Below are 14,559 nucleotides of genomic sequence, written 5' to 3' on the forward strand. Positions count from 1 at the left end.
GAAAGAAAAAAAGTGAAGAAAAAAGAAAGAGCATGATTTGAAATTGTTATTTAAATAATTTGCATTATTTAAGACAATACATAATAACGGTTTTTATTTAAATTATATTTTTTTTTGTTTTGAGGTGGTGGTGTTTTGAATTTTTTTTTTAAATCTTGTTATTAAATTAAGAAAAAATAAAAGCCAATGTATATTTTTCCAATTAAAAGACTCACTTATTTACAACATGCTCACAATTAAGAACATTCGCTTGATAAACGACGAATGTTTTATTAAGTTATAAGAAGAATTTAGACAAAGAACGCGTTTCACACGAAAATCATAATTAAAAAATGTTCTTTCCTTTTTTTAATTTATGTATAAATGCATTTTTTTTCCAATACTTTTTTATTTGCTTTTTTATATATTTTTTTATAAAAATTTTATTTTTTTTTATAATTTTAATATTATTAATTTTAAGTAGTTAATAATAATAATAATTAATATTTTTTGTAGGTATTTAAAGGGTAGTAGGGGATAATAATAAGGGTTTTTTATTTGTTGGGGAGAGTATGGTGGGGGTAAATTGGAGCAAAAGGAAGAATATCTAGTTGTAGTAGTAAGAAACAATAGATCATTTAATTTATTATTTTTTGTTTTTTTTTTCGTTTTTTTACGTTTCTTCATTATTTTCTTTTTTTGTTTGTTTTTTTTACAAAGATCATGTTTTAATTTAATTGTTGTGTTTACTTTTTTAGCTGTGTTTTTGTTGTTGTAAAAAATAAGTAAATTTTATAAAAAAAAAAATTAACAGAAATTAATGTAAAAAACTTTTTTTGCTTTCTTTTTTCACTTAATTTGAAAAAAATAATAATAATTTTTAATTTTTTAGAATTTAATTTCCAGAATCTTCGCCATCTAATGATTCATCCTGTACTGAAGAACTGTCATCGCCCCGCTTTGAGGAGGGTGTACCGGTAAGACGGCTCGAACTTAGACCCATGCCGCCGGTGCGTCTGAAATAAATTAAATAGAAATAAATTAGTTCCAGTTGAACAGATTTTATTTAAATTTTTAAAACATGCAATTGTTAGTCAAACGATTTGGTGGTAAGTTTAGGTAACAGTACACAAGAACGAGTGTTTTATTACGATTTTAACGGAGTCGGTTTTTGCAGTGTTTTCATTACTTAAGATAGATTAAGCAAAAAGTATCCTTTTTAAATCCTGTTTCAATATAATATTTTACGTTTATATTCAATGACGTCCCAGATTATAAAATTAAAAACTTCGAATTGAATATGGTTGACAAGAAGGTAAGTAAGTAAGTAAGTAAGTAAGTAAGTAAGTAAGTAAGTAAGTAAGTAAGTAAGTAAGTAAGTAAGTAAGTAAGTAAGTAAGTAAGTAAGTAAGTAAGTAAGTAAGTAAGTAAGTAAGTAAGTAAGTAAGTAAGTAAGTAAGTAAGTAAGTAAGTAAGTAAGTAAGTAAGTAAGTAAGTAAGTAAGTAAGTAAGTAAGTAAGTAAGTAAGTAAGTAAGTAAGTAAGTAAGTAAGTAAGTAAGTAAGTAAGTAAGTAAGTAAGTAAGTAAGTAAGTAAGTAAGTAAGTAAGTAAGTAAGTAAGTAAGTAAGTAAGTAAGTAAGTAAGTAAGTAAGTAAGTAAGTAAGTAAGTAAGTAAGTAAGTAAGTAAGTAAGTAAGTAAGTAAGTAAGTAAGTAAGTAAGTAAGTAAGTAAGTAAGTAAGTAAGTAAGTAAGTAAGTAAGTAAGTAAGTAAGTAAGTAAGTAAGTAAGTAAGTAAGTAAGTAAGTAAGTAAGTAAGTAAGTAAGTAAGTAAGTAAGTAAGTAAGTAAGTAAGTAAGTAAGTAAGTAAGTAAGTAAGTAAGTAAGTAAGTAAGTAAGTAAGTAAGTAAGTAAGTAAGTAAGTAAGTAAGTAAGTAAGTAAGTAAGTAAGTAAGTAAGTAAGTAAGTAAGTAAGTAAGTAAGTAAGTAAGTAAGTAAGTAAGTAAGTAAGTAAATAAGTAAGTAAGTAAGAAAGTAAGTTCTGGTTGTCGTTATTTCTAGAACCCGTACTGTGGAAAGCTGCAGTGATTCAAACATACTTCTAGGAGTTCTCTCTAACTAAGGAGTTCTCAAGAAAACTAGTTCCTTGACACATTGGTATTTAACTAGTTCAAAGCAACGCGCACAAATTCTGAACAACATCAACTTGATGCAATGTATTCATATAAGGACTAAGAAGATTCGAAAATTCCAATATCCTTTGTAAAAATCTTAAAAAAGAAAATGGTGGCCGCAGAATGATTTCAAATTATCACGAATTCTTCTAATGATATCGTAAGTTCTCTAAATATAATTGGAAATAAGAACTTTCCAAACTGTTCAAAACAAGATGCATTTGTTCCCTAAAGCTAGTGCTTAGAACTTTTTTCATAACAGTTCCATAGGACGCATGACATCTTAATAACACTTTCACAAACCAGTTCCAAAAGTGATAATCTTGAACAACGCCAAAATATATATAACAAGTAGGACTATAAACACGCGTTCTAGAACTAGTTGTGAAACTAATGCAAATTTTTCTTCGGATTCTTTAAGAAGATATTTTTTCTCCCTTAAAAGGTTTTAAATATAAAATTATGCTTAATCAAACAATAAATAGTTTCAAACTAATACGGGGGGTAACAAAAAAATCTGGTAAATTGTTTGATAACTGGGAAAATTGGACGTGCAAACAAACTTGGAATTAAAGATCAAAAGTACAGGGGAAAATCGTGCAAGAATAAATAAAAATTCAAACTAATGTCTTAAAAGGAAACGTTCTGTATGCAAAAGAACGACAAAGTTTGAAGGACTAGGTATGGGTTTGTAAAAACGAAAAGAAAAAACCTGTTAAAATAAAAAGTTAAAACTTACACTGTTTTAAAAAAACTAAAAAACGGACGATAATTATTTAAGACAAATAAGTTTATGTATTATGTTGACAGGAAATTTAACAAATATGTATTGTGTGTGATGTTTTCTTTTTGATTTTTGGTTGTTAAGTTAAACATTTATAACAAAACATTTTGTTTCTACTACTAGACATACACACACACACTGTTTATTGTATACCCTCACAATTCATTATAAGAGTTGGATCCTTTTTGGGTGAATAAGCCTTAGCCTTTTCAGTTTCGGCGACTTGTATTGACCTATTATTCATTATTATTACGAATTTATATTTAAAAAAATAATTGCATATTTTTATAAAGAAAAAAATAGAAAACATTTAAATTGTTAAAAACTTACCTTAATTTTGTTTTGAGGGAATTAATTTCACGATTCATGGCTTCTTGGCTTTCGATCATATCCTCACATTCACGTTGGTATTTGCGTTTTTGGGTCTTTTCCTTTTGTAGCTCTTCCTCTGTTTCGTCCAGATTACGTTTAAGTAATTTCATGCGACTATTAAGCTGTTATGTAAAAAAGTAAGTTAATATTCAAATCCAGTTATATATTTACTTTGTAACTTACTTTATCTATTTGCTCTTTGTATTGATCGGCATGTCGGCGCTCATCTTCAATGTTCAAGCCCAATTCCTTGATTTTCTTCTCCATCTTGCGGTTGGCTTTCTGTTGCAATAGACGCTCTTTACCCTCGTTGTCGAGCTGTTCTTCCAGATTGGCAATCTTGGCTTCGAGTGTGGCAATGGTGGCCTTGATTTTGGTTCTTTGCGCTGTTTCGATTTCGGCCAGTTTTGCTTTCAGTTCCTTGTTTTGTCTTTCCAAAAGAGCTCTTGTGTTCTCGTTCTTTTGCGCATTTGACTTTTCTGTGGCCAATTCCGTGGACAATTGTTCGTTCAACAATTGGGCCTTGCGACTACGATCGAGTAGTATTTCAGAGTTGGATTGTTCCTCTTCGAGTTCTTCTTCCAATGAGGCAATGCGGGCTTCTAAACGACGCTTCTCGTCAATCATAAGTGTTCCCTTGCTGGCGTTGGCAGCCATTTCTTCGGCCAACTCATCACGTTCTGTTTCGGCGGCACGACGCGCTCTCTCCGAACTGGCCAAATCTTCTGTAAGTTGCATAACTTCAGCTTCGAGGGCTTTCACTTTACGTTCAGCCTCTTTGCTGAGAGCTTGCAGTTCCTCCTTAGCGGCCTTGGCTTCTTCGGCCTCGCGTAGGGCATCCTTAACCTGCACTTGCAATTTCTTGGCATGCTTGAGGGCGTCTTCTTTCACCTTGTTGTGCATTTCCATTGTGGTTTCCAGTTCTTTAAGATCACCTTCAAGTTTCTTTTTGGCAGCTACAGCGGCTGTACGTTGTTTGCGTTCTTCATCCAATTCAGCCTCGAGGTCGCGCAGTTGTTTAACCAGACCACGACGTTTCTCTTCGGCTTGTTCTTCCTTGGCTTGTAGATCGCGTTCGAATTGGGAACGCAAGGCTTGCATGTTAACTTCTAAACGCAATTTGGCATCTTCGGTCAATTGGAGATCATCTTCCAATTCTTCATTTTGTGCTTTAAGTTCGGCCAATTGGGATTCCAAGGCTCGTTTAGCCTTCTCCAATTCGTGCACATTCTTATCAGCGGTACCTTGTGTATTGGCCAAATCGTCCAATTCATTTTGTAATGCCTTGCGTTTGGCTTCCATATCTTCGATCTTGTCGTAGGCTTCGTCCAATTCACGGCTCAATGAAAGCACCTTTGTCTCCTTTTCGCGGGCTTCGCGCTCGGCCGTATCACGTTCTTGAGCATATTGTTCTGAAATTGATTTCTCTTCGGCCAATATTTTATCAAAGTTCTTTTGTTTCTTCTCCAATTCAAGCACCTGGTTTTGGGAAATTTACCATTTAGTTGGGGGAACTTTTTAAAACAGATTTATTCTTACCTTTGTGCGTTGTGCTTCCAATTCAATGGTGGCATCTTCCAATTCGGATTGTATCTTCTTTTTACTCTTGTCCAAACGATCATTTTGAGCCTGCAATTCCTTGACTTGTCTCTCCAAATCCTCAATGCTCTTATTCAGACGTTTCTTGCCCTCTTCCAATTCCTTAACCATGTCGGAATCTTCTTCGGCCTTCTTTTTGATGTCTTGCATGGTGGCCGTCAGCTCGGCCAATTTGCGTTCGTAGTTCTTTTTTGTTTCTTCATCTTCTTCGAGCTGTTCCTGCAGCGCTTCTTTCTCAGACTCAAGTTGACGCAACTTCGAACTTAGCGATAATTTCTGGCGGGTTTCTTCTTCGAGTAACTGTTGGGTTTCGGCAAGTTGGGATTCCATATTGCTGGCTGATTTGACGGCGGCAGATGCTTTTAGTTCGGCTTCTTCCAGTTGATTCGTTACGTATTCGGCTTCCTGTTGAAGTTTTGTGCATTTCTCTTGCAATTCCGAACGGGCACGTTCTACTTCAGCCAATTTCACCTGTAACAATGAGTATGATTGATGATGAATTTCTATTTCTAATTCAATTTCTATCTCAACACAAAGGCTACGAGTACAAACAGCCAACATACTACTCTACTCTACACTCAACTACTCAACACAGAATCAATCAGAAATCAATCACATATCGACATAATAAGACGAATGGATCTTCAAATAACGTCAATATTTATTAGATTAAACTCATTCTCATTACATCGTATAACGATGGTGGTGGTGTTGGTGGGAGAATGGAGAGTAGTAGTTCTAAAAGTAGTTGAAAACCACAAAAACCTTTTAAGTTTCTAATGAAGCGTAGATATTTATGATTGCATAATATTTACGTCTGTACTCTAGTGCATTCATAGTTGCTTATATTGTTAGTTTTCATTCATTGAAGGAGATTTTGCGGTCGCAACTTGTAAACCGCAATAGCCTATGAGTCGGACAACTTTATTGAATGAGAAAATAGACATATGAAAATTACCTGTAATTCGGCAATTTGAGATTCGGCTTGTTTACGACGGCGATCGTTTTCTTGGCGGGAACTATTAACACTACGCAATTCGGTAGCCAAATCGGCATTTTCGGCTTCCAAAGTACTCTTGGCCTTTTCCAGCACAGCTTTAGCTTTACGAAGACTCTCCAATTGTTCATTAATGCTATTTAATTCCTGAACATGTTTATGTCTCATCTCAGCGATGTTCGATTCGTGATTTACAGTCTCTTCCTCTAGGGACTTTTTAAGGGAAGCTAATTCCTGTTCACGTTTAGAACGCAATTCTTGTTGGGCTGTTTAGAAATAAAGAAAATACTTTAGAAAAAGCTTAACAAATAAAATCAATTACTTGATATTACCTGCGGTTGTGTCTAGCGAATCCAAAAGCTCATTTTTAAGTGCCTCCAATTCTTCTCCCAAATCACGTCTTATCTTTTCAGCCTTGGCTCTGGCTGCCTTTTCGGCTTCCAAATCTTCTTGCAACTCGGCCAATTGTGATTCAATTTCTCGTTGAGCTTTTTGGGCCGCAGCTTTAGATGCTGATTCTTCATCAATACGCATGAGGGTTTGAGTAAGTTCTTCTTCGCGTTTCGCTAATTGTACCTGCAGTTCTTCGACTTGTGTACGTCGCTCATTGAGCTGCTCCTTAAGATCTGCCATTTCCGTTTCGATTTTACGTTTGGTACGATCGGATTCTTGTCTTTGCTGCTGATCTTTGTGTAGTCTTTCTTCTAATTCAGCTATGGTGGCTTCGTGTTTGGCCTTTAGTTTGGCCAAGTGTTTGGCTTTCTCTTCTTCTTCAGCCAAGGTTTGCGAAAGATCATTGGCTCGTTCCTCCAGCAATTTCTTTTCCTTAATCATTTTCTGATTTTGATCTTCGGTGAGGGCGAGTTCTTCTTCGTATTTCTTAATTTTGCCATCAAGTTGCACCTTTTCCAATTGTAGTTTTTGCCGAGCCGCTTCCTCCTCTTCCAATTGTTCCTCGAGGTCTTGAATGTTCAATTCAAGTTTCTTCTTTTCTACACCCAAAGACAATACACGCTCTTCCTCTTCTTCGATACGTGTTTCTAATTCTTGCATCATATCTTCCAATTCCTGTTTGCGAGCCATCAGTCTGGAACGCGACTCTTCCGCTTCAGCACAAAGTTCTATTTCAGCTTGCAACTGTTCGGCCAATGAGGTCTTCTCCTCCAACGCCTGTTGGTACTTGCGCTCAAACTCTTGGGTACTCTTTGCGAGACTTTCAAGTTTTTCGCGCACTTGCTTAAGCTCATCTTCCTTTTGAACGAGCTTTTCTTCTTGCTTCGTCACCTCGAGCAGAGGCTTGACTTTTGTGTACAAACGCCACCACTGCCAATTCCGTAACTTCAAATAGGCAGCACAATTACGCTGAATAATACGAATGGCATTCAATTGTTGCAAACGCTTTTGATAGTTACGTCTGGCCAAGAAACCACGGCAGAAAGCTTGGAAGTTTACAATAAGATCGGTGATCTTGTAATCGCGTTCTTCTTCGAGATGAGCTAAAACACCAGCGCGGAAGAAGATCTTCGACTGACCGACACGGAACAGATTCGAGTCGAGTTCCAGAGCTGCAATCATTTTCTCGCAAGCCTTCTTGCCATCCATGAAGCCCTTCGGTATGACGTTGGGTGTAAGCAATTCGTAGCGTTGACGGAACTCTTGGAATGGAATTCGGTTGGGGAAGCCCTGGCGACAAATACGAATACCTTCGAGCACACCATTACAACGCAACTGGTCGAGGACCAGAGGGGCATCAATCTTGCCAGCACGTTTCTCATGATTTGGTATGATACAACGCACAAAGTTCGGATTGGTGTTGCGCAAAGTGTCCATAAGTTTAGCCAATTGCTCCTTGTACAAATGCGATACCGTACGGAACATACCCTTGCGGGTACGAGCTCCGAATTGGGTATCGGTAAGAGCTTGATGAGCCATGCCAACAATTTCGGCATCTTTCCAAATGTTGACCACAAATGGATCTTGTGAGTTCTGTAGCAGAGAAACAATATTTTCATTTAACGGATCCATATTCTTCATCAACCACTTGGCAGCAGAATAATCCACTTTGCCGGCGTAGTGTACAATAGCAAAGTCGGCTACACCACGGAAATCTGTTTTCATGAATTTCGGATGCATTGAATGGGCTGACACCAATTTCTCAACGAAAGTCTTGTCGGTGGCCTTGGGGAACCAACACTCTTCATCCAATAGAGCCATAATACCACCAGGTTTATCAATCAAATCGATTGTCGGCTGCAGATCCAAACCGAAATCAATGAATTTCCACTCAATACCTTCTCTCTGATATTCCTCCTGTTCCAAAATGAACATGGTGTGATTGAAAAGTTGTTGCAACTTTTCGTTCGTGTAATTGATGCACAGCTGTTCGAATGAGTTCAACTCGAAGATTTCGAAACCAGCCATATCGAGAATACCAATAAACGAGGCACCCTGACGTTTAGTACGATCCAAAGAACGATTAATACGATTCACTAACCATTTGAACATGCGTTCGTAGCACGCCTTAGCAATTGCTTCCACAGCGAATTCGACCTGCTCCTTGGTCTGGGCCTTCGTAACGAAATCACGACCCACCTTTATGCGAGGCGTTAGGAAAGCACGTGTCATATCGGTAACACTCAAACCCAAAAGGTGGGCAATCTTCTGAGCCACCGTATTGTCAGGCAACGTAGCCTGATCGTTGTTGCGTTCCTGACGGAATTTCATACAGCCAAACAGCAGCACTGCACTCACAATGCGGAAAATCGAATTGAAGTCATCGGCGGTCATGCCCATGATGTTCATCGATTTAACGGTCGCTTGAAATTCGGCAAAATCATCGACACCGGGTACGGGCAGACTGCCGTTAGAAAGGAATGGATATGTTTTAATATCATCTAAGATGAATTTTTCACGTTGTTCAGGCGTAGCGCCAGCGAGTAATTGATAGAAAATATGGAATGTTCTTTCGTCTTTGGCTTGACGAATGGCACGAGATTTTTCGAGTAAATATGTTTCAATGTTGGCACCCGAAATATAACCAGAAGCATCAAAATTGATGCGTATAAATTTGCCCTAAAGATAAATAATATTGAAGATATTGTAAAGTTAATGAGTATCATGGAGATTTTAGTTTGTGTTTTAGATTTAACTTACAAAACGTGATGAGTTGTCGTTCTTCACGGTCTTGGCATTACCGAAGGCTTCTAAAATTGGATTGGCTTGCAAAAGTTGTTGCTCCAATTCGCCCTAAATGATTGATAAAAAGAAAATTTAAATTGAAACTAGTGAGTATTTTATTAATGAAATTTAAGCAATTTCTTATTTTAATTTTAGTTTTTAAAACATTTTCTTTTAGAAAAAAAGCTAAAACGACAAAAAAACTAAGTATGCAAAATAAAATTAACTACAAAAAGCAAATTAAGAATTATTTTATTGTTTTTTTTTTAGTTTAATACATATTATGGTTAGTAAATTACTTTTATTTTACAATATATTACATACAGAATGTTGAAAGAAAATAAAATTAATTAAAATACACAACAATTTTATTTTTTTTAGTATAATAATTTTGTTTATTTTTTTTTTTGTGGAATTTTGATTAATACCTTGTGAAATACTGACCGGCTTCCGGTATTTTCTGTTAATTTTGCATTTTCTATATCATGACAATGATTTTTTAAACATTCTGTTTCTGACATACCATGGACATTGCATTGAATTTTAAAGTTTTTCTTAACATTTACTTGCAAATTCTGAAATCAATTTTTAGTTAAAGCATAATACATATAGTTTTTTTTATTAAATGACAATAATGATGATGATGAGGTTGATAATTATTATTATATAAATGGTAAATGGTATGTAGTAATGGATAATGATGATGAGTTCAATTTAAAATATATATAAATTATTTAGAAAAGATCCCTTAAGTGTTAATTATAGGAATATATTTATTTGATAAATATTCACAGTTGTAAGTTATATTAACCAATGAACTAATTCATAGACTAATTAACAGACTTGTCAGATAGCCTATTCCATAGATTAGTCAATAGACCAAGCTATATACTAGTCTATAGGTTTTATTATCTATTGACAAGTCAATTGTCATTTAGTCTATTGACTAGTGTTTGAATTAGTCTATTGACTACTCTGTTGACTAGTCAGTAGACTTGTCTATGGATTAACTATTGAATCGTTTATAGATTAGTCTATGAACTAGTCTATGGACAATTTTTGACTACTATGTGCTCTAGTCTATGGATTAAGTTATTGATTATAAATTAGATTATAGACTAGTTTATGAATTAGTCTATTGATTAGTCTATGAATTAGTCTATGAATTAGTCTATTAACCAGTCTGTAGTCCAGCCTACTGACTAGTCAGTGGACCAGTCCATTGACTAATCAGTACACTAGTCTTTGGACTACTGCATTGAATAGCCTATGGATCAGCCTATAGACTCGTTTATAGATTAGTCTATTGACTATTCCATAAATTAGTAAATAAATTTACTACTCTGTGGACTAGTTGACTAGTTTATTGACTACTCTGTGGACAGGGCAAATGACTAGTATACTGACTAGACTTTAGGCTTGTTAATGGATTAGCCTATTGACTAGTCTGTAGTCCAGTGTATTGACTAATCTCTGGACTAGTCCATTGACTAGTATGTGGACTAATCCATTGACTAGTCTATAGATTCATATATTGACTAGTCTATGGATTATTCTGTGGACTAGTCTCTTGACTACTTTATGGACTAGCCTATTGAATACTCTATGTTCTAGTCTATTGACTACTCTATGGACTAGTCTATTGACTACTCTATGGACTAGTCTATTGACTACTCTATGGACTAGTGTATTGACTACTCTATGGACTAGTCTATTGACTACTCTATGGACTAGTCTATTGAACACTCTATGGACTAGTCTATTGACTACTCTATGGACTAGTCTATTGACTACACTGTGGACTAGTCTATGGACTACTCTATAGACTAGTCTATTGACTACTCTATGGACTAGTCTATTGACTACTCTATAGGCTAGTCTATTGACTAGTCTATTGACTTGTCTATGGATTAAACTAATGACTCGTTTATAGATTAGTCTATGAACTAGTCAATGGATATTATTCTGACTACTTTGTGATCTAGTCTATTAACTACTTTGTAGATAAGTCGATTATAGACTAGTTTATTGACTACTCTGTAGACATGGTAATTGACTAGTCTATGAATTAGCCTATTGACTAGTCTGTAGTCCTGCCTATTGACTAGTCAGTGAACTAGTCTATTGACTAATCAAGGAACTAGTCTATTGACTAGTCAGTGAACTAGTCTATTGACTAGTAGTTCCTTGTCAATGAACTACTGTGGACAAGTCCATAGACTATTCTGCGGACTGGTCTATTTACTAGTCAGTGGACTAGTCTATATACTAGACAGTGGACTTGTCTATATACTAATCAATGGACTAGACTATATACTAGTCAGTGGACTAGTTTATATACTAGTCAGTAATATAGTCTATTGAATAGTCAGTGGACCAGTCAGTTTGCTGATCTGTTAACTACTCTGTTGACTAATCTTAGGACTAGTCTATCGACTAGATCAGACAATAAACTATTTCATAGACTACATAACAGAATAGTAAATAAACTGGTTTACCGACTAGTCAGTAGACTAGACTAAGGACTATTCTATAGATTTGTCAAAAAAAAGTCCATTGGTACTAAACTTTCCATTTCTAATCCTAAATCCTATATTATTTTACTTTATGAAGTACACCGATCCTACAAAATCTTGAAGAGATTAATTTTTAGCAATTTCAGCAATTGCAGTAGAAAAACGTTTTACACCCAATATTGAAAATTGAACATATTTTATGTACATACAATATTACAAATAATAACTGAACTACATAAATTAAATGAAAACCGCAATTAAAAATTTTAATAAAATATGGAAAAAATAGAAATGAGAAAAAAAAAAACTACAAAATTATACTCTAAGAAAAACTCAATGAAAATAATGTTAAAATAACAACAATAAAATAAATTGTTGATAATTATAGAATTTATAAGTAATGATTTTTTATTATTATAAATAATTAAAAAGATTACAATATAAAATACTGATACTTTACCGCAAGTGTTCCTGCAGTACTACTCTAGATATTTTGGAAAATTAATGACACAAATGTTTAGCATCGCAAGAAGTTTTGTAATGTTTTTGTGAATTGAAACAAAAAAAAAAAAAAAAACGTAGACAAGACGACAATAAAAGGTTGAATGGTGGTAGAGGTTTACAATTACATTGATTTTTTTTTTTTTAATTTGTTACACACAAAATAAAGTGGTATATAAAAAAAATATATAGTTTTTTTATTAAGGGTGGGGGTAACAACAAATGGTATTGATTTAAAAAAAAAATTAGTTGAAAACATAACAAAATTAAAAAAGAGTTGCACAATATTTTAACAAAAACCAAGAAAAAAAGACGTAGATGATGTTAGAGTTGATGGTTAAACATATTGATGATGTTGGCGATAGTAAAGGAGTTGGTGGTGAAGAAGATGCACATGGTGAGCAAGATGGATAGCATTATGGTTTTTATAGTTTAATGTATAATAGAATAGAATATGAAAAATGCATTAGAATACCGGCAACAAATAATTCATTTAAAATGGGGGAGTTAACTTAACAAAAAAAAAAAAAAACAAAATTTAACAAAAACTAAACTAAATAAAATTGAAAATTATATAAATTAAAAGCTTTTTTAAACATAGAAATTAAAAAAAAACCTTAAACCATAAAAATAATAATAAAAACTAAATTTAAATAAAAAGCTTTTAAAAAATTACAAAAATGGTGATAAATTAATAATAAAACTTAAAAATAAACAATTTATATACAAAACCAGGAAATACTTACAATAATTAAAGCCGGATGTGGTCCCTTTATTGGTGTTTAATTAAAAAAACATACATATTGGTTTTAAAAAAATGTTTTTGTTGGTGGATTTTTGTTTGATTTAAAAGAATTTGTTTTTTTTTTTTGCAGGAATTGTTTGTTGTAAAGGTAATTTGTGGATGGTGAGAAATGTTGTAATATTTGTTAAAGTGTAAGTGAATATTTGTACAATTGTATTTACAATTTAGAAAATAAATAAATTATAACAAATATTTTCAATTTATTTTTTTTTTTTTTGATTTTGTTTTGCAGCAACAACCAATTTATGTTTACAACAACCAAAAAAAATTTTTGTGTGTACAAAAAGAGTAGAGTAGTTCATAATTATTTTGTTGTTTAAGGAGCGTGTTTAAATTTATATTTGCAGAAGTATACATGAAAATAAATAAAAAGAAAAAAAAAACAAAAACATGAATAGAAAAAAAATTAAAATTATATAAAATTTAAAGAAATCAATAAAACATACAAGTAGTAATAACAACAAAAATATAATTAAATATAACCCTACACCAAAATTCAAATTATAAATAAGTAATTATTTATATAAATTTTAAAAATTATTGAATTTTGATTAATCCATTTTTAAGTATAAAACTCTATATATTTCTAAACTTTTAAGAAATCTCTCTTGCTTGTTTTTAAACTCAAAATCTTAATTTTAATTTCATAACTTGATGTCATTAATGAGTGCAATATGACTTTTGTTGAAATTTTATGATTTATTTTTAAAATATGCCAGAAATTTGCATTTTAGCAAAATTTTGCAAAAGTCTAATATGCTTAACAAAGTGCTTAATAAAAGGCAGAAAATTATTAACAAAAATAAGTGCAAAAATTTAAAGTGATAAAGAAAAAAAGTTCAAAGTTATAGTAGGTACAGTAAGTTTCAGTTTAAAATAGAATAGTTCACCGGATCATGTCCACTAACTAGTATTAGACCATAAGACATTGTTAGCCAATGAAAGCTGAAAAATTTATCTTGTCAGATTGCCGCCGTAGTTATATTTTCAAACAATTAGTTAGTCGAGAGCGGATCTAAGTAGTGTTTACACAACATCAAATTTAGTCCAAGAATGCGGGGCACTCCTAAACGAGATGCCGAAACATTCGAAAATAGGGGTGTACTGGATTCCAGGACATCAACAAATTCCTGGTAATAACATTGCAGACTCACTTGTCAGGTCGGTGTGCTCTCACTAGTAAGAGAGCACACCGACCTTTTCGTTAGCATACCGCTCTTAACCTGCAAATGCTCTATACTTGAAAAACTGTATGAGCTTGCGCAACCTAGATGGTAAACTCAGGCCACTTGGAGACAGGCAAGGATCATGTGGCCATCATTCAACCCACAACGATCCCTAGCCCTTCTTTATGTTCCGAGAGTAAATCTACGGAACTTAACGGCAGTGGCGACTGGCCACTGGCCCTTTGGGCTCCATGCAAGAAGACTAAACTCACCCAGTAATGACTTCTGCAGGAGCTGCCATGAGTGTCTCCCACTTTGTCACAGACTGAATCTGCTAGGTAGCAACTTCTTGCATGACTTAACGGATCTATCGGAGGTTGATATCCGGAAGACTCTTATATGCGTGCGACAAACTGGTTTGGTTTATGAACCCAGAGTACTTAAGTCGAAGTGTAATAATACGCTGACCGTTTCTGTCATTTCAGGTATCAT

General features: G+C 33.7%; 1 protein-coding gene across 2 annotated transcripts in view; it reads right to left on the reverse strand.

The window, feature by feature from the left end:
* Window positions 1-215: 215 nt before the first annotated feature.
* Window positions 216-14,559, reverse strand: part of LOC119603040 (myosin heavy chain, non-muscle) — an 89,117-nt gene continuing 74,773 nt past the window's right edge. Inside the window, exons 6-14 of one of the 2 annotated variants that reach the window (XM_037954899.1) lie at window positions 12,843-12,866; window positions 9,508-9,654; window positions 9,056-9,148; window positions 6,235-8,974; window positions 5,864-6,168; window positions 4,846-5,376; window positions 3,490-4,785; window positions 3,265-3,428; window positions 216-995 (exon numbers count right to left, since the gene is read on the reverse strand). In XM_037954899.1, the coding sequence (XP_037810827.1) occupies window positions 875-995; window positions 3,265-3,428; window positions 3,490-4,785; window positions 4,846-5,376; window positions 5,864-6,168; window positions 6,235-8,974; window positions 9,056-9,148; window positions 9,508-9,654; window positions 12,843-12,866 (5,421 nt within the window). In that variant the 3' untranslated portion in view covers window positions 216-874. The remainder of the gene's footprint in view (window positions 996-3,264; window positions 3,429-3,489; window positions 4,786-4,845; window positions 5,377-5,863; window positions 6,169-6,234; window positions 8,975-9,055; window positions 9,149-9,507; window positions 9,655-12,842; window positions 12,867-14,559) is intronic. The other variant, XM_037954900.1, reaches the window with a different exon arrangement.

Source organism: Lucilia sericata, unplaced genomic scaffold (genome assembly GCF_015586225.1).
Source record: "Lucilia sericata isolate MDLA Ls3-8-SP2 unplaced genomic scaffold, ASM1558622v1 Contig000271F_arrow, whole genome shotgun sequence".
Lineage (NCBI taxonomy): Eukaryota > Metazoa > Arthropoda > Insecta > Diptera > Calliphoridae > Lucilia > Lucilia sericata.